This window comes from Bos indicus x Bos taurus, chromosome 7 (genome assembly GCF_003369695.1).
Source record: "Bos indicus x Bos taurus breed Angus x Brahman F1 hybrid chromosome 7, Bos_hybrid_MaternalHap_v2.0, whole genome shotgun sequence".
NCBI classification, from domain to species: domain Eukaryota; kingdom Metazoa; phylum Chordata; class Mammalia; order Artiodactyla; family Bovidae; genus Bos; species Bos indicus x Bos taurus.
Genome location: NC_040082.1, coordinates 41,352,368 through 41,371,146, shown reverse-complemented (window position 1 = coordinate 41,371,146; position 18,779 = coordinate 41,352,368). Strand labels below are relative to the sequence as shown.

Genomic DNA, 18,779 nt, shown 5'->3' with positions numbered 1-18,779 from the left:
GGAAGATCCGCTGAAGAAGGGATAGGCTACCCACCCCAGCATTCTTGGGTTTCCCTTGTGGCTCAGCTGGTAAAGAATCTGCCCACAATGCGGGAGACTTGGGTTCGATCCCTGGGTTGGGAAGATCCCCTGGAGAAGGGAAAGGCTACCCACTCCAGTATACGGGGTCGCAAAGAGTCGGACGCGACGCAGCGACTTTCACTTTCACTTTGCCCTCTAGCCACTGCTTCCCGCCAGTCCAAGCTACTAGTAGAACATAATACCAGAGAACCGAGAAACACCTGGGGAGCTTGTCAAACTGACGGGCCCAGCCTCCATCCCCAGGGAATCTGGACTATCAGCAAACACCTAAAGTGATAATGATATTGATGGGAAAACGCTGCGTTAACACAAATGAACCTCTTCCCCCGCACGCTGATGCGTTCCGAGCCCCGGGCGAGTAGCTACCGCGCACCACACCCCTGGCGGCGCAGAGCGCAGGCAGATGCTGCCCCCTGGCGGCCGCCCGGGCGCAGTGAGACACCCCGCGCCGCGGCTGCGCAGTGACGCCCTCTGGCGGCCCCGCTCCTTCTTCCCATCGGCCTCGGCTTGCGGGCCTTTCAAACATGGAGGAGCGGGAGCGGGGGGCGAGGTCGGCTCGCGCTGGGAGCCCCGCGCGCCCGCCCAGCCCGCGGCTGGATGTCAGCTCTGACAGCTTCGACCCGCTGCTGGCCCTGTATGCGCCCCACCTGCCTCCCATTCCCTACCCCAACGCGCCCTGCTTCAACAACGTGGCCGAGTACGAGAGCTTCCTCAGGACCGGGTTACGGAGCGGCGGGCGCGGACGGGCGCGGGGCGCGGCCGCTGGCTCAGGGGGCCCCGCTGCGGCCGCCGGGCCCTCGGGCAGGACCCGCCGCCGCCCGGACGCCCCCGCCCCGGACCCCGAACGCATCCAGCGCCTCCGCCGCCTCATGGTGGCCAAAGAGGAAGGGGACGAGGCCGCCGACGCGCGGCGGCGGGGTCCGGGTCGGAGCAGGAAGGCGCCGCGCAACGTGCTCACGAGAATGCCCTGTGAGTCCCGCGGGAGGGCGGGGGCCGGGCCGGCTGTCCGGAAGGCGGCGGCCCTGCAGGCGTGTCCCTGGTGACAGCCGCTTGGCGCGGACCTGTGTGTGTGTCAGGGGGAAGGTCTTGGTGAAGGCTGAAGAGATAACCAGCGACCGTGGGGAGGGTCAGCTTGAGGAATTCAGGGTCTGTATGGGCAGTGAGGGAAGAGTGGCAAGGCTGTAGAGGGAATAAGTAGCCCTGGGTAGGGTCTGCTTGGATAACATGCGTAAAGGTGATGGGGGCCACAGAAGTGACCACAGAGGTGATGAGGAACCTGCTGAAATCGATCTGCGGAGTGATTGGGGGGTGGGGGGTGGCCGGGGGATCCTGGAGAGGTGGTGAGCCTGGAAACGGGACATCATGGGGAAGGTTTGCAGAGGGTGATGAAGTCTTGGGGCCACGCATGGTGAGAGGAGGGAGGGCACAGCCAGTATTAGGGGAGGGAGAGTGGTTCGGTCAGTGAGATTTGTGGGTGATGGGACGCAGTATGAGGAAATTGTTCAGATAGCACAGGGGACATAATCTCATGACCTCTGCACATTAAGTGACAGCTCGTTCTCAGTGCTGTAGGCAGAAAGGGCTGCAGGGTCTTGACATACATGTGTTCACTGGAATGCAGCAGGCACAGAAGGCCACTAAAGGGCAGACACTTTTACAGCTTCGCTGCAGGGCTGAGTGCAGGGACTCTTGTCTGTCAGGCTCCTATTACCATATGCACAGGTTATTTTGAGTTCTGAAGGTGTAAATGGCACGAGGGGATTTCTTGCAGCCTCCTAATAGTTCCTTAGAGTAAAGCTGTAAATAGCAGAGATTGCTAAGTGTGAGTTAGGTCTTGCATAAACGGAGTAGAAACAGCCCAGGGTCATATCTTTGTCATCTGGCAAGCAGTTCTGACATCTGCCCCATGAACACAATGACCTACTTAGCCATTCAGAGCATCTGTATCCTGATAACTAAATTGTGGCATTATTAAATCACTGCCTCTGGAATGGAGGGTTTTGCTACGTAAAGGAATATTTTGTTTATTTCCTAGAAGTGTGTTAAGAGAGCAACATCCTAAAAAACTGAGTGCTGTTAGGGGTGCCTTTGTGATTCCAGTGCCAGAGCATCACTGCCTAAGCTAGGGTTTACTCCAGTTTGCTTGCCCAGCAGTGACACAGATTATGCGTGTGCCTAAATTAAGAGCAGTTTGGGGGAGCTTATTTTGCCCGTAGTTTTTGCCACTATCAGATCTTTGAAATGCCCTCCAAGTCTCAGATTGTAACATTTATTTCCATTTTGCCGAGTATTGCTTTGCTGCCAAGATTTTCAAGACAAAAGAAGTATTTCTATGTGGTCAGTGGTTTTGGCTTTACTGGTGGAGCACTTTGCCATATTTTTAGGATGAAAGAGTGTGAGGGCCAGCTTTATCAACTTTCCACAATTAAATGTATGCCTGGAATCAAAGTCTCAAAATGTGCTCTAGGCATTGAAAATTTTAATCCTACCTCTGGAAACAGTTGGATGTACATGGTAGAGATGAGTAGATATCACAAAAAATTGATGACCTTCAGGAAGCAAAAAAAAGTATAGAAGCAGGGATGAGGATTAGGTTTTTTCCAAAAAAGAATTGATATAGAAGTCAGCTTTAGGTCTTGAGGTTAAGAAAGGGCATGCTTGACGATAACAGCAATTACTTAAAAATAAGGCTGTTGAGCATGTAATATATGCTAAATAAGCATATAAGATATGCTAAATTACATATAGCAAAATTCACTCCTCAGGTGAGTAAAAAGGTTGTGAATTCATCACCACATTCAAGATACAAATCAAGGAGTTCCCCAGTGATCTAGTGGTTAAGATGCTACACTTCCAATGCAGGGGATGCAGGTTCAAACCCTGATCAGGAACTAAGATCCCACATGCTGTGTGGCAAAAAAAATAAAATAACATGTAAAGTTAAACTTATCATAGGGCCTGGCCCATACTGAGGGCTCAGTAATTGGTGATAATATTGGTGACAGTGATGCTGCTGCTGCTGTTGATATGAAGGAGAGGAGCTTGGAGACTCTTGAAGTGAACCAATAGTATGATGAGGCTCTGGACTGTATTGTTGGTTGTGGAAACAGAAAAGAAAGGTCAGGTCTTAGTTATTGAGAATCTCTTGTCTGGACTTAGTATTGGCTATTCTGCTGCTGCTAAGTCGCTTCAGTCGTGTCCAACTCTGCAACCCCATAGATGGCAGCCCACCAGGCTCCACCGTCCCTGGGATTCTCCAGGCAAGAATACTGGAGTGGGTTGCCATTTCCTTTTCCAATGCATGAAAGTGAAAGTGAAGTCACTCAGTCATGTTTGACTCTTCACGACCTCATGGACTGCAGCCTACCAGGCTCCTCCGTCCATGGGATTTTCCAGGCAAGAGTAGTGGAGTGGATTGCCATTGCCTTCTCCAAAGGGAAAGATAAAAGAGTGGGGTTAAAAATGACCTGAATTTGGAAGGATGTGGCCCAAGGGTAATGGCAGTGGAGAGCGGGATTTGGAAGAATAACTTCTTCAAAGATAAGGCATAGATATAGTTTTAGAAGCCTGGCTCATATCCATTTGGAGTTTGTCACAAATACTGCTGAGAAGAGATTCAAAATGTGCCTTGTGATTCTGAATGTGGAACTTTTTTTATCTCTTTGGATTTTGCTCTGCTAGGTGGTGTGCCAGTGTTGTATTTTTGATCACATGAGAGAAATATTCCCTGGAATTATACCTTGTTAAATTTTTGGAAGAAAAAAAAATCAAAGGTACAGATATGAAGGTTGAAAACCTGAGTTTACCATTTGTTTAATTAGAATAAGAGATTTTTGTTAAGGTACATGCTTGTCCTTTCTCCCTGATTTGGGGGTGTGTGGGGAGTAATGCCCCTGTTTTCTTCTAAGTTAGAAAAAGAGTGGCCTTTCCAGCCTTTGTGGAACATATGTGTATGGTGGGAAAGAGGAGTGAATGTGGAAGGCAAGTAGAGTAATTTAGGCATTGTGACCAGTTTCTAAGAAATTTAATTATTGGAACTTATTCATTACATGAAACTAGAAGTTACCTAGTCTAACCTCATCTTATGAATGGGGAAACTTGGACTTGTAGAGAAAAAGTTGCCCACCAAGTTCACACAACTAGTTATAATGACCTAAATGTTGTTTACAGTGCTTGATTTGACACCATCTGTAACATGTATCCGGATATGTGTATATACACATACCTTAGTATGTCAGAGGTTCACAGAATTTTAAAATATGGCTAGAGGAGGGATGGATGGTGAAGGTCAGGCCAAGGTTCTCGTGTTCCTTTCTAAGGCCACTGTTTATGACACTCTGCCTTCTTGCTGAATCTTCAATCTGACAACCTCCTATTTCTCATCTACAAAGTCACTTAATCCAAGAGTATCTTCTTTTATTAACTTATCCCTGCCATCTTTTATAAGCCAGTTCATGAGTGAGGGGTAAGGAGGTTAAGAGTAACCACCTTAGGTATCCAAATTGAAGTGCAAGACACTTGTTCTATTTTATGCTTATACTAAAAATAAAACATATATTTTTGTTTGTTTACTATCAATGACAATAACTTCCAAAGAACTGTGCCTTTCAGACTTGAGGGGAAGAGTGAGATTGTGTAACTGTGAGTGTGTGTGTGTGTGTGTGTGTGTATGTGTGTATGCATGCATGTGCAGTTTTCTTTAGGGAGGTTTTATGTAGTACAGTCACCATACTGTGATGGCTAAATTAATATAAAATAATAAAAATAAAGCTCAGTCTTGCTTTCAAGCTCTGAAAAAAAAAAGAATCCATCATAATAAAGGCTGAAGATTATAGTCCCAACATTCTTTATATGAATTGTCATACTCCTCTTTTCATATGATGCTTATCAGCAATTTCATTGGAGTCAGATACTCGGCAGGTGCCTTTACATCAGTGAGGCCTGGAATACAACCAGGCCTCCTCTTCCTCATGTGAAAATAATGTTCACTGAAACGCTAGTGGCCTAAGAGCATGGGCTTCTGCGTAATGTAGCTTAGACCGAGAGGGCCAAAAAGCCATTCTCTCTCAGACGAGATTGCATGTGTTTCAGGGTGGATGAGTCACATGGTTCGTTTCCTTTAAACCTATGACCAAAGTTCTTGGTTCTTTGGAAGGCTCAAGCTGGATGATATGCAGTTCATGAGATTTATCCTGAAAAAAGGTTGTTGTACAAGGCAGAGAACTGAGAAGAATCTAGCTGCTGATGTGCACATTTAGTATAGTGTTTTTTTGCCCCCAAAAGTTTTTAAATGATGCTGCCTCTTAGAATCAGAGACATCATAGAAATAGCATATGGAGGTAGTGAAACATTTGGATGGTAGCCACGCAGGGGGTTTATCCATGTTCCGGGGAATCTTGTCTCATTTCAGTGTACTGTGCCTGCACTTGCCATGCTGCCCACTGGGCCTTCCTGCTCCTGTGGTGTGGTTGCCAGTGCCATACCATGTTGCCTTGTGTTGCTGGAGATGGCTGGGTGGTCTTGGTTGTTAATTCTGGGAATGAGAGCAAGTATTCATTCTGTGCTGATGGTTCTTCTTGTTTCAGTGCACGAAGGCAGCCCTCTGGGTGAACTCCATCGTTGTATCCGGGAGGGGGTGAAGGTGAATGTTCACATCCGCACTTTCAAGGGACTTCGGGGCGTCTGTACAGGCTTCCTCGTTGCATTTGACAAGTTCTGGAATATGGTAATTAAGCCTTCCTCAAGGAACTGGAGCACCTCCTAAGGATTAAATCTTTTATATATCTCAAGGACTTTATTCAGCAAAACCTCCAGAATAACTTCCTGGAAGCCCTAGAATCTTTGAACTTTCTTGGACAACAACAGAAAAGTTCTTTTTATTGTTTTCCCTAAAGGCAGTGGCTTTCACCTGGGATGATTTTACGTATGACTCCTTCCCAGGGACATTTGGCAGTGTCATTTTTTGATTGTCACGACTGTGGGACAGAGTACCACTGGCACCTAGTGGGTAGAGGCCAGGGCTGCTGCTGCACACCCTACAATCCACAGAACATCCTGCCAACAACAGAGAATAATCTGGTCCAGAATGTTACTAGTGCCAGGGTTGAGAAATCTAGGGATAATTACTTATTTCTTCTTTTAGTAATTTTATATTGATTTCTTACTGGTTATTTTTCGTTTGTTTAAAAATATTTATTGACTTCCTACTTTGGCTGGGCATATAGGTACAGAAATTTCAGGAAAGAACTTAAACTGCAAGTTTTGGAAGGAGAGATGAGGATAGAGGGGAAACAGCCATATTAATAAGCCAGACACTTTGCATGGTGTTTGCTTATGAAGGAGTGTATCATGCGCCCTCAGTCTTCTAGAGGCTTACTGTCTATTTACTAGACAGACATTTGAAGAGAAAAAGGACACACAGCATAACTACGATATGAGACCGTTAGAGTAGGAGCCACCGGGCCTTTCTAGTGTTTCTTTCCATATGATCTTCCATCGCCAGTTTTTCTTCTCTTTGTGCTTTATCTTCCTCTGTGCATGCCCCTTGATAAGCACTTGCTATATGCCAGATCCTGTACAAAGGACTTTACATATAATAACTCAGTAAATGAGTTGTAAGTCTATCACTGTTTTATTTCACAAATGAAGTAACTGAGGCTGGAAGGTTGGTCCCAAAAATCACACTCTTAGTAAGTGAAAGGGACTGTAACTTTATCTTTTCTGGCTTCTGAGACCGTGTTTTAAACTGTATGGAGTCATAAAACTTGGATTCAAATCCTAGCTTAACGTTTGGTGGCTGTGTAACTCGAGGCAAAGTAATTTCTCTGAGCCTTAGTTTTCTCATTTCTAAAATGTAGGGGGAAAATGTTTTATTATTGTAAGTTTACCTTTGAAGGGAGAGATTTAAGAGAATATATTTGACAGTGGTGGCAATAACAATACTGTCAGTTTATGTTTGTAAGATGATTCACACTTTTCAAAGTCATTTCTCATCCATGATCTCATTTGATCCTAATGGCTGTCCTGTAAGGTTGATCTCTCATCAACAAGAATTCACCGGCATTTCTGTGTATTACCCTGGCTAGTCTCTTCATTGCTGTCATAAAGCAGAGAGACTGAAAAGGGAAAATCAGCAGTAGTGTTCTTAAGGTGTGGTCTGAGGCTGTCCTGCATTCTAATCATGGGGTTTCTGGTTAAAACAGAAAGTTCCTGGGCTTCATCCCAGATGTACAGAATCAGAATAGCCTTAGATTTATATTTTGCCACATTATTGACCAGAGGATTTTTACAGAAACTAATGCCTGTGGTGTTAATGCATCTCTGGTCAGTAATGTGTTAATAAGCTTCCTAGATTATTCATGCTCCCTGAAATTTAAGAGCCTCTACCCTACATTTGCAATGGCCCCTTACCATAGGAGAACCCCATCTTACATGGTCGTAACAGCTTGGCGTTCCTATTCAGAGGGGACCGTGTATTACCATTTGTTCCTGCCCAAGAGCTGAGTCACCTGTTAAGTTTAGACTGGTATAATTAGATGGTATTCTGCCATTTAAATTTTGTCCTGAAAGCTATAAAAATAATATTTTGAATGATACCATATTTTTCCTTCCTTTGGTCTCTTTTTCTCCAGGCACTTACTGATGTGGATGAGACCTACCGAAAACCTGTTCTAGGCAAAGCATATGAACGGGATTCTTCGTTGACTCTCACCAGGGTAAGCAGTTTCCCCTGACTTTGAGTACCCAGTGTGCTTTCAAGCTTAGAAATTAAGATCACTGAGCCTAGGGACCAGGATTTCCCAGCAGTAAAGCCTTATTGCTGTCAACCAGGCATGCTTGGACCAAGATCTTCATTAGTCTCTTCTCATGCATCCAGTGAGTAAAAAATGAGTCCGTATTTCTTACTTGCACATTGTTTGAGCAACAAGTTACCTCATCAGGTCTAAATGTCTTTCAGTTTTATACCATAGAAAAAATGGGTACTTTTCCTCTTGACATACTTACTGTTTTATCTGAATTATGGCTAGAAATAGAAAATTTGTTACTTTTTTTTAAAATTGCAAAGCAGACAGTCTACAGAGCATGATTAAGGAATCTAGTCTGTCCTTTGTATATCGAAAAAAAGAGATGTTGAAAACTGAAGAGAAGGCTAATACTTGTCATTGCTTTCCTTGCAGCTCTTTGATCGACTAAAACTGCAAGATTCCTCCAAGAAGGAAACAGATTCTAAGTCTGCAGTTGAAGACTCCACTCTCTCCAGATACTCCCAGACATCCACATGGAAGGTGGCTTCGGTGTGGGGAAGAGGAGACACCGACCGGAGTTCACGCAGACGTTCCCGCTCCGTCCCTTCTTCCTTGCAGGCGTCTGCAAGGGAGGAGTCCAGGTCAGAGCTGTCAGGGAGGACTACACGGACAGAAGGGTCCAGTGCGGGGGGTACCTTTTCCAGGGCTACCACCCTTTCCAGGGGCCCGTCCCGTAAGAAAAAGAGAAAGCCCAAAGTGGATTACCAGCAGGTTTTCACTCGACATATAAACCAGATTTTCATTCGAGGTGAGAACGTCCTGCTGGTTCATCTTGCACAGTGACTGGCTCAATCTCACTTGAGCTTTGGTTTTAGAAATACAGTGCATGAATTGCTGCTATGCTTATCCTAGTGTCCCAGTGTAACTCTAAATTGGAGTGATCCCTCTGGTCCAGCATGTGCAGAGCATAGAGCCAGGCTCAGGCCCTCTGGGAGATGAGGTCCGGAAGGGAAAACAGGGCTTGAGAGGGTGGTGGGTGTTTGCATTAATATCACAGCAAAAGTTGTACAGAGCATGGTCCATGCATCTGATTTGGTATCACGGTCTACTGCATACACTCAAACCAAATATAAGATCTTGAATTGGGGAGCATGGTATGAATTGAATTGACTCCACAGACACTATAGCATGGTGAAGGAGAAAGCCTCCTCAGGAAGAATGATCTCATTTCTAAAAGCTAGTGCCCTGAGTACTCATCAACTTGTATCTAAGAGTAGCAGTATAAATTGCCTCGAGCCCTTCATCCGCACCTTGTAACTGACCTTTAAGTTTCACTCTACACCACTCTCTCTTGATCGAGGAATGTACTTTGCTATCTCTTAATATCTGTAGGATATAAGAAGGCTGCACATTTATGTAAGAGTGAAATCCGGGTGGGTGGCATGCTCCAGTGAATGCTGTGTCTTCACCCCTCTCCATGTTATGGGAAGAAATAGGGGACCTTGTTGGTTTTCCTCTTGCCAGAGGGAGTTTCTGCAGATGGTGTACCAGTGGGACTGGAAGATGCGCTTGTCCTCTGCTTTCACTTTTGTGGCATGGTGCTAGTGCATGTGCCTGCATATTGCCCCCTGTGTATAGTGTGACCTGTCCTGTGAGCTTTATAGCAGGAGGCTGTCACCTTCATGACTGGCTGCAAAGAGTTCTGCATGAACTCAAGAATACACACACATCATGTGGTTGAGAGTACCCTTTCCGGGCAGGGCTGGCCCTGCCTCGAGTGTCTTTCAGGATGGTTTTCCATGAAACCCGGGTGGAGTGTTATTCCCTTGTGTCAGGCCAAAGAGGTTCTCACAAAGTACAACAGCAGTGTCTGTAAGGGACACGTTAGTCAGCCCGGCTTGAGTAACCAAACACCAGACCACCTGCTACTATTTCTACTTGAATCATACGCTTTTTCAATCACCAGTGCAAAATAGGCTATATCTCGACACAGACTGTTAGGCAATATTGACCTTTTGTTTTGTTAGATTATGTTAGGTTTTATTTTAGATATCTTACATTCAAAGTGAGAATGAGAAATAGCTCGCTAGTTAAAATGTTTGAAAAGAAAAACTTCCTCTGCTGTATTTGTTGTGTAACTTAAATGAGCCTTCTGAGAAGCAGGTGAGTCACGCTCAGAGAGCTGAGCCGAGACTCCTGGTCCTTCGACTGGCTGGGCCTCTGGAGTGAGAGGAGAGCAGACTAACCCCTCTGTGCCTCAGGTTTTCCCTATCAGACACCTACCTCACAGGGGCACTGAGGAACAGAATCTGGGGAAGGCATTTTAAAGTCTTTTAACATACTTAAGTGCCATGAATAATTTTTACTCACTCTGTTTCATAGCTTGCTAGAAGTTCACTGTCTCATGAGCAAAGTAGGTGCTATATAATATAAGAACGTAATCTCTGTAGGTGTTAGCAGTTATGATCTTCTTGTCATCAGAAGGCAGTGATATCTTCAGGAACTACTTTCCATGTTCCATTCCTTTCTCCTAAGGGACAATGGAAGTTCTTAGAAGAATATCTTTAGTGAAAGAAAAGTAACAATTTTTTTGCTGCTCTCCCATATCCCAGCCCCCACACTTTTCTGGTTGTGATGAGAGGGAATTCCCCTGCGCTTTTTTGGGGGTTTATATTGCCAGCACTGAAGGAAGGATGTGAATCTAAAAACAGCACATCCCTGAAAGGGAATCTGTGGAAGTTGTTTTATTTGATTTTGTTTCAAAATGGGTTTTAAGTATACTCTTTAGAACCAGATGAGATGCACTAAACATTTAGAGAGGTTCTAGGTTACACATGCAAGTGAACAATTATCTTTGGACACTGCCAGTCTGAGTCTTTTTAAATAGTATGTTCTAAAATCAGTCGTCTTGTTAATCATCAGGCACCCCACCTTTACCCCTTTACCGATCTCCCCTGTTTGGTTGTCCCCATCTGTCTGTCTGTCTTGTCCCTCATCTGGAAGCTGTAATAGTTACTAAATTTTCACAATAAAGGAGAAATTTGGAATTAAATGGAATATAATCAATTTCTATTCATCGTAGTGCCTGATTAAATCTAACCTGACTTATTTTAAACACATGCTCATTTCCTTGTTTGCATATAATTTTCATGTGTCCATATAACGATTGATTTACTGCTTTTCTGCCCAACTTAACAATTCTGGCTCTAAAAATTATTTTAAAACTGTGTGCGATCTGTCTTACGTGCCCATATTCCCCATTTATTGGTTTGGACAGTGATTCTGGGATGATTACTGTCTAGTAAATGTGATATTTTGTACAAAGCATGATAATCATTATTTTATATAAGTAAATTTTTAAAATTATTGCCTTTTCTTTATTATTGGAGAAATTTTTCAAAACGAAGGAAAAATATATTCTAAAAATGTATATGCTGCTCAAAAATGTGATCATCTAAGACATTTTAACAAATTGCTATGGAAATAACTGAAGTCTTCCTCAAGAGAAGACAAGGAAAGAAAAAGGGGAAGTAACAGCCAGAACGGTAGATTTCTGGAGGCCCCCCATCAGCTCGCCAAGGGGGCCCTAAACAGCCGGTATACACCACAACTGGCTTCTAGTATTCCCCAGGGATTTGAGATTGAGACTCTAGTTCTTATTTTTTTTAACATTGAACTGAAGTTCTTCAGAGTGATCTCTAGACAAGGGAGTGTGTTTTCAGGGCAGACCTATGAACTTGTTGAGGTCTTCTCAGGGGTATCCAGGTTTGTTAGAAAGTAACAAGGGACTGAGAGATGGAAGGTGTGGCTTCACCCCCAGGACGATTTCATGGGCCAATATTTGTGCACAGAGGTGGTTCTACTGCTTCACCACTAGGAGAGGCTGCACTTTAGGTTGTTTGTGCTGGTATTTAGGAAGTATTTCTGCTTTCTTTCAGAGACCAGTTATGATAGAGGTGGGCGGTTCGCGAGATGGTTAGCTAGAGTTGTCAGTGGCAGGTGGCCCTGGACCAGTTGGTTTCTTTCTCTCTCTGCATGTTGCGTGTCAAGTCAGAAAGCCTAGAAACTGTTAGCATTAAAGTCAAGGTGCATAGGAACCCTTGCCAGTGTCGTTAGTGAATGAAGAAGGGCTTTACCTATCTTCATGGTGAAAAGGTCCAGGAGTACCTTTAGGGATTATCAGCCCCAGCCTCAGAAGCCTTACACAAACCGAGGTGTACTGCCTGTACCCCTTGAGAAAGAACCTAACTTGATGCAGAGTGGATATTTGTATTTCTATTTGTACTATTTTCATAGCAGCAGACATGGGCAAAATCATGAAATAGAATCTGTTCTGTAAATTACTTTAAAAATCTTTCTTTTATTTTTGCCTTTAGGAACAAATTTAAATTATTCAAAGACAGCTAGCTGTCACTGGTGCTGCCCCAAAGCTTTCTAATCCTTTATGTATTTTTATGAATGAAATGGTTGCTGTGGGAAGACCAAGATTCATCTAAGAGTGTCATGGTATAAACAGAATGGTTTGTAGTTGTTTGAATTTTTCTTTTCCTGTGCCAGGTATAGAATGCAGTCGACCCCTTTTCAGTAGCTTCTGTTCATCAGCTTGTGTGTTTCTGGGTAGCAACTCCCAGATGGCTTTTCTTAGTGTTTGTGAAGAAAGAAAATCTCATCTAGGCCTATGTTACAAAGGTGGGTGGTCTGTCGTTACTTCCTGGCAAATTGAGTTGATGGATTTAAGATAAGCCTTTGGGGTTCCTGCATCGTTTCCTGGGCTTTGAGGAAGGGTTGGGCCTCCTTTACTCGTGGTGTTTTGAGTATGTTTCAAATGTTTGTAAGTTCTCTTGCACTCCTCTAATAAAAATGAAAGCTGTCTGTCAAGACATGGCTTTGGATGGTTTGGAGATCTATCAGGAAAAAAAGAAGTACACCTGAGACCTTCAGTTGGTCTTTTATTTATTTAGAGTAAAAAGTAGTTCGATAAGCTACCAGAGCCAGTGCTTCTTTAAAAACATTCTCTGAAGAGATAGGAACTGTCCCACAGGAAAGCTATAAAAGCTATTCCCAGTACATGGCAATTGCTTTTGATTTTTAATCCTTTGGAGCAAATGTCTGATGTTATGTTTTTAGAGCTGTGGGGGTAAAATGTATTTTTAAAAAATTTAGGGGTGTTACTGAAACAATGACTGGCTGAATTATGTGTGAGCTAAGCTCTAGGGCAGCTGTCCAGTTCTTTTTCTGTTGTCCCGACAGTAAAACAGATAGTAAGTGATGTCTTTAAAAGTGATTTGCTTATTCCATCCTGACATCTAAAGGCATTAGGCTCCTATTTGGCAGCCCTGGGGAATCCCCTCCGCACCGTGACTGATTACCTTGTTTTTTAGACAAGGCTAAACCTGGATGACTCTGTGTATTAATAGTTTCACTCTTCATATACCAGCTGCTACAAGAAAAACCGTGACTTTTAATCTTGTCTTGAAATTACTCCTCATTGTTAAATTCACCTAAACCCTTCCTGTATATGGAGGGTTGCTGCTAGTAACATCAGTTTGCAATGTTCTGCTTTCAGTATTTGTCATACAGGAGTCTGGAAACTGTAATAAATATGATTGTCTTAATAAACTGGCTGCTTTGTCTCTGCTAATTGAGGAGGGATGGGCGGAAAGGAGGTGGCAGGGGAATCTGTTACCCATGAAGACACCCATCTAGAAAGTTAACACGTCACAAGCCTTCTGCAGTCTCATTGTTGTAATCTTGTGCCTTTTCTTTAGCAAAGCACATGTATCTAGATCATTATCCAAGTTTATTTGAAGTTCACACTTAGAAAAGGAACTTGGCCCACGTTTGTGAATTCTCTTCTCTAAGCCCCAAGCAATGGTCATTGCCCTGTGAATTTATCCTATCTAGTAGCTCACTGGTGTTAATCCACTCTCTTCACGACCTGCTGAGATCACCATTGACTCACTCCCCTTGGAGGATTTTACCACATCTCGCTGATTGACACACTTCCAGGAATATCTGAATTTGCCACTGGCTCCTCTGTGCACATACAAGAAGTTGATCTGCCCAGAGATTTGCCACATTGATTACTTGACATCCTCTGTGTGCTTCTAGCCCTGAGTCACCCAAATAAGGTGGACAAACAAAAATGGCATTGATTCTTAGAGGGGGGAACCTCAAGTTAACTGTAAAGACCCAATTCCCTACTTTCAAAGGATACATTAAATTTGGCACAGTTGACATACAAGAAGTTTGTAGCCATCACAGTGGAAAAGAGAGGCAAGACCCACATGTTCCAGTTCTGGCTCTTGCTTGTTTGTTTTATATCTCAAAGACTTGTGATTAAATAAAAATGTCCTCACTAATCAAAATAGTCAGAAGAGTCTCCTAGCTTGACATACAAAATATTCAGTGATGGTTAAATATTGGCAGGGAGTGGAGGCCAGTGGAATGAAATTTATCATCTGTTACTCTCCTTTTGCTTTCTGGATAGGAGTGGCAAAGAGAAAACAAGTGCTTTGTCCAGCCTTTTCTCCTTGGATAGACGTGAAGGGTATTTCAGTCTGCTCAGTTACCACTAGATGGCAGTAGCTTAAAGAGAACTGCTTAAGTGTAGAATCCCAGAAGGACCTGAGGCTCCAGATCTCCAGTTACTGCTACCATTTATTGCTAAACACTTGCCAGTCTGAACCTAAATAATCAAGGAAAAGCAAACTGTAATCAACCCAAGTGGCAATATAACCGTCTCTTACCACTGCTGAATTTCCATAATGTGAAAGGAAGCCTGATGGCAGCCATTAGCCAGTGAAAGTGCCTAAGGAAGAGAGAAACAGGAGAGAGTCCACTATTTTAGGGAGTCTGCTGATATTCTCACATAGTGGAGTTCCTCATTTCTTCTCAGAATGCTGTCAACTCCACCTGTCCCCTTCCCGCCTGCTGGCGGGAGATTACTTCAGAAAAACTGACTTGATTCCCCTATTTCTCAGCTGCTGTCTTGCTTTTGGAAACAATTCACTTTCTCCCAGTGTTAATGCCTGATGCTCCTTTATGAGAGAGGTTGCATTTCTCTTGTGATTCCATAACCAGTATAAAACCTCCAGTCCAAGACTGCAAGCAAGGAAAATTTCTAATAGACACAGAAAAGTGTGGTGTTTTAGGCTGTGCTCTGGGAGCAGGAGAAATAGGTGGGAAGTGCTGGTAAGTCTCCCAGCACTTCGCATCAAGGCCTTCAAAAGACCTTCTTCTCTCTCCATCAAGGAATAATTTTCCAGCAGCCTCTGGTGAAGAGGAATATACAAGTGCCAAACCTATTGCATGCATTACCTTGTTCAGATAAAACCACAGCAAGGGGGAGATTTTATCCCCAATATGTGTGTGAGGAAACTGGAACAGATTAAATAAGTTACCAACATCTCACCTGGTAATAAATGGTAAATTTGGGGTCTGTCTCTCTGACTCTTAAGTTTGTTGCTAGCCAGTTGTACCTTAAACATATCAAATTTCTCAGGCATTGAATAGGAAGCTTTGAGGACAAGTGGAGTTAATCCCCTTAGATTAATCAGAAACCAGAGAACTGAGTTAAACTAGAGCTTTTGGTTTTTCACATGTCTAGTTCCTTTTGCCCAGTTCTTTGACTGAAAGTGGACATATACACAGGGCTTCATGGCTCCCAGGAAGGACTGTGGCGGTGGGCACCCCCAGGGCAGTGGTCCAGCTGTGGTAAGAGTGGCTGCCAAGTGAGGACCATGTGGTATTTCATTTCACCCACCGGTTGGTTTGGCCCTGGAAGGGGTATCAACCTAATAGTCTTGTTAAAAAGCAGGTGGGACAGCTAGTGATCTTTCCCAAGTCTTAGGAACGCATGTAGAAAGCCTGCCAGCCCTTTCTTTCCAGTGTTCTCCAAAACCTGGTAAGAATGCTTTCTGCAGGTCTTGACTTATTCATCTTATTAAAACAAAACAACAAAACTTTTCTCAGTGCTAAACTCTGGATGTGCTAAAGCAGGACAAAAGGATTAGCTGAAGGCCTGTAGTCTTCCTAGAAAGATTGACAAGCTGTCTTGTAAAATTTCCCTTCAACTTGATGATGTGTTAGTTTCCAGAATATGACAATCCTAGAAGGAGCCCTTATCTTAGATGCTTACTAGTGGTTTCTAAACCTCAGTTTCCTCATCTCTAAAATAGGGATAATACCACCTATCTTATAGGGTTGGTGACAAAGTGCTCAGCCCAGACAGCAAGTTTGAATGTCATTTATGCTATGATGAGCTTGCTGTGCGATGCTTAGCTGCTTTCTTTACTTCCCTGTGCTTGTGTTTCACGTCCTGAGACCAGGCAAACAAGTGGACGCAGCACAATGCTGTCATCCTTTTTTTCTAGCAGACAGACAGACCTTGAAAGATTGTTCTCAGGCTTCCTGAGTTCTCGGCACCTCCTCAGTTGTTTCTCCCTAGGTTAAAACTTGAGGATATCATCAACTTCTTCACCACTGGGAGAGTGTTGTGCTCCCCCAGGAATGACATTAGGCTCCACGGGACATTCATTAGTTGGGGTTACAAGAGGACCACAGGGCACTGGAATGGTAATTTCCTACATGCGACCCCAGTGACCCAGAGGGAGCTAGCTCAGCTGGTCTGAGCATGTGGTTAATGAGGGAAGGGTCATGGTTTCACTCCTGTGTGGGCCAATTAGTGTCACGTGGAAAAGCATGCTCCTGGGGCCCCAGGCAGCAGCTTTACACTGTGGCACTGGTCTCCAGGATGACTGTATGGCCATCATTGCTATCAGAATCCCAACCCAAAACGTACATCTTCCTTATTATTACATAGCCCATGGTTTCCAAGACTTGGGTCATTTGCAGAGCATCTCCATGATTTTTCCGTTGTCCCAAGCAGACCACTGTATTTTTATTTCTTTGATGTTTTTCTACACATTGCCTCACTTTTTAAGCTAATACTTAAAAGGAAGCCGTGCGTTACTACCATCAATGCAAATTAGGGAAATTTGCCTTAAATTGAAAGTACACATAAAAATAAATAGGCAGTAATTGAAATTAAACTGTTTATCTTCAGATTATAGGCAAAGACCTCCTGGGCCACAAGTGATCGATATCCTCCCATGTGTTAATAAATGCATGGATATAAACTGCATGTCTTACATAATAAACATACTGTTCTGTAATAAAATGACCAAGTCAGCAAAAACAATATTCTAAAGCAATTGCTTCCATGGGAAAAGTTGGGATCAGTGACTAGGGAGTTTCACACTTGATGAAATTATTCTTGCAGAAATTTCAGCGCCACAAGTCTTTCTAATAGTCTTTCTAATAGCCATAAATGTATAACTATAAAACCTATAGTCTGAACCAATCTGGGGTTTAATTTATATCCAGCTCTTGCTCAAAGTCATGGCTTTTGTTCGCAGTCTCCACTGGCACTATCATTAACACCGTGCTTCTTACACATCCTTATCATTATCACCCATTTTATGATAAACAAAGCACAAACGTGCAAAGCGGATGTGTTGACTGCACAACATCTTTCTTCCCCTCCAGTCATGAGCCAGTGCACGCTTATCTCCCCAGTCAGCCAGTTCCTTATGGAGATCAAGATGTAACCAGTAGTGGTGCTGGTAATAAAAATGTATTCCTTAATTAATTGAGCATGTTACGTCCAATCCAGTTATGAAAATGTGCACTGGAGGACAAATACACATAAAAAGACACATAGCAACACATGTGGGCCTCTTCAGGGTTGAGAGGGAGCCTGGCCACTTCTGTAATTTGAGGCTCCCAATGCATTTAAAAAGCAAAGAAATATCAAAGAGTTGTAAATGTGTACATTTGTAAACTTTGGGTTGAATGATGGACAGCTTCCAGTCCTCTCTGGACCTGTGAGAGGGCTCATAGCCTCACTGGGAGAGAATCCCAGTCTGTGTGTGAGTTCTTTGAGTGTGAAGTCCCAAGTCCTTGCCCCAAGGTCCGGAGATGAGCCCCACATCTCATATAGAGATCTGGATTCAAATATACCATAAGGTAGAGCATAAAATTTTAGCCATGTGGAAACATGAAGTTACCAGGGACATAGAAGGGTTGGAAAGTGAATAGCTTTTTCTTTCTTGTGTCTTCATTACTTTGTGGATTCTTGCTGTGACCACTCCTGTTACTTCAGTGCCATTTGGGTCTTCCCACTTGGGTAGCTTTCTCATCATTCTTAGAAAGCCATGAATTAGTAGCAAAAGGGCCAGACCATTTTATAAGTGCCAGAAGACTTACTTAGATTTGTTGTTGTTTAGTCACTCAGTCGTGTCTGACTCTTTTTACCCCATGGTCTGCAGCATGCCAGGCTTTCCTGTCCTTCACCATCTCCCAGAGTTTACTCAAACTCTTGTCCGTTGAGTTGGTGATGCCATCCAACCATCTCATCCTTGTTGTCCCCTTCTCCTCCTGCCTTCAATCTTTCCCAGCATCAGGGTCTTTCTAATGAGTCGGCTCTTTGCATAGGTGGCCAAAGTATTGGAGCTTCAGCTTCAGCATCAGTCCTTCCAATGAATATTCATGACTGATTTCCTTTAGGATTGACTGGTTTGATCTCCTTGCAGTCCAAGGGACTCTCAAGAGTCTTCTCCAACACCGCAGTTCAAAAGCATCAATTCTTTTGCAGTCAGCCTTCTTAATGGCCCAACTCTCACATCCATACATGACTACTGGAAAAACTTAGATTAGAAAATCAAAATACAAGAAGTGAGAGTGCAGTATATCAGCTTTCTTCCACTGTATGTGGACCCACTGACTACTTTAACCACAAGAACTACTTTGAACGACTGCATGTGCACACACACACACACAGACTCACAGTAAAGAGAAAGCAGACGCCTCCATGCCAGGAACATCTATAAAGTTCTCATTGCATGATTTTTGCTAGATCAGTAAGATTGTGTGACTGGGGAGTGTTATATG

At 43.6% G+C, this 18,779-nt stretch overlaps 1 protein-coding gene across 1 annotated transcript; it reads left to right on the top strand.

The window, feature by feature from the left end:
• The first annotated feature begins 572 nt into the window (after positions 1–572).
• On the top strand, positions 573–13,445 carry LSM11 (LSM11, U7 small nuclear RNA associated). Its single transcript, XM_027545812.1, has 4 exons — positions 573–1,050; positions 5,667–5,806; positions 7,713–7,796; positions 8,259–13,445. The coding sequence occupies exons 1-4, from the start codon at positions 606–608 to the stop codon at positions 8,667–8,669; spliced, it is 1,080 nt and encodes a 359-aa protein (XP_027401613.1). The 5' UTR covers positions 573–605; the 3' UTR covers positions 8,670–13,445.
• Positions 13,446–18,779: the final 5,334 nt, after the last annotated feature.

Coding starts and splice junctions, on each gene's coding strand:
- LSM11 (XM_027545812.1), top strand. CDS start 606: ATGGAGGAGCGGGAGCGGGGGGCGAGGTCGGCTCGCGCTGGGAGCCCC. Junction 1,051..5,666: donor CGTGCTCACGAGAATGCCCT/GTGAGTCCCGCG, acceptor TTCTTGTTTCAG/TGCACGAAGGCAGCCCTCTG. Junction 7,797..8,258: donor CTTCGTTGACTCTCACCAGG/GTAAGCAGTTTC, acceptor CTTTCCTTGCAG/CTCTTTGATCGACTAAAACT.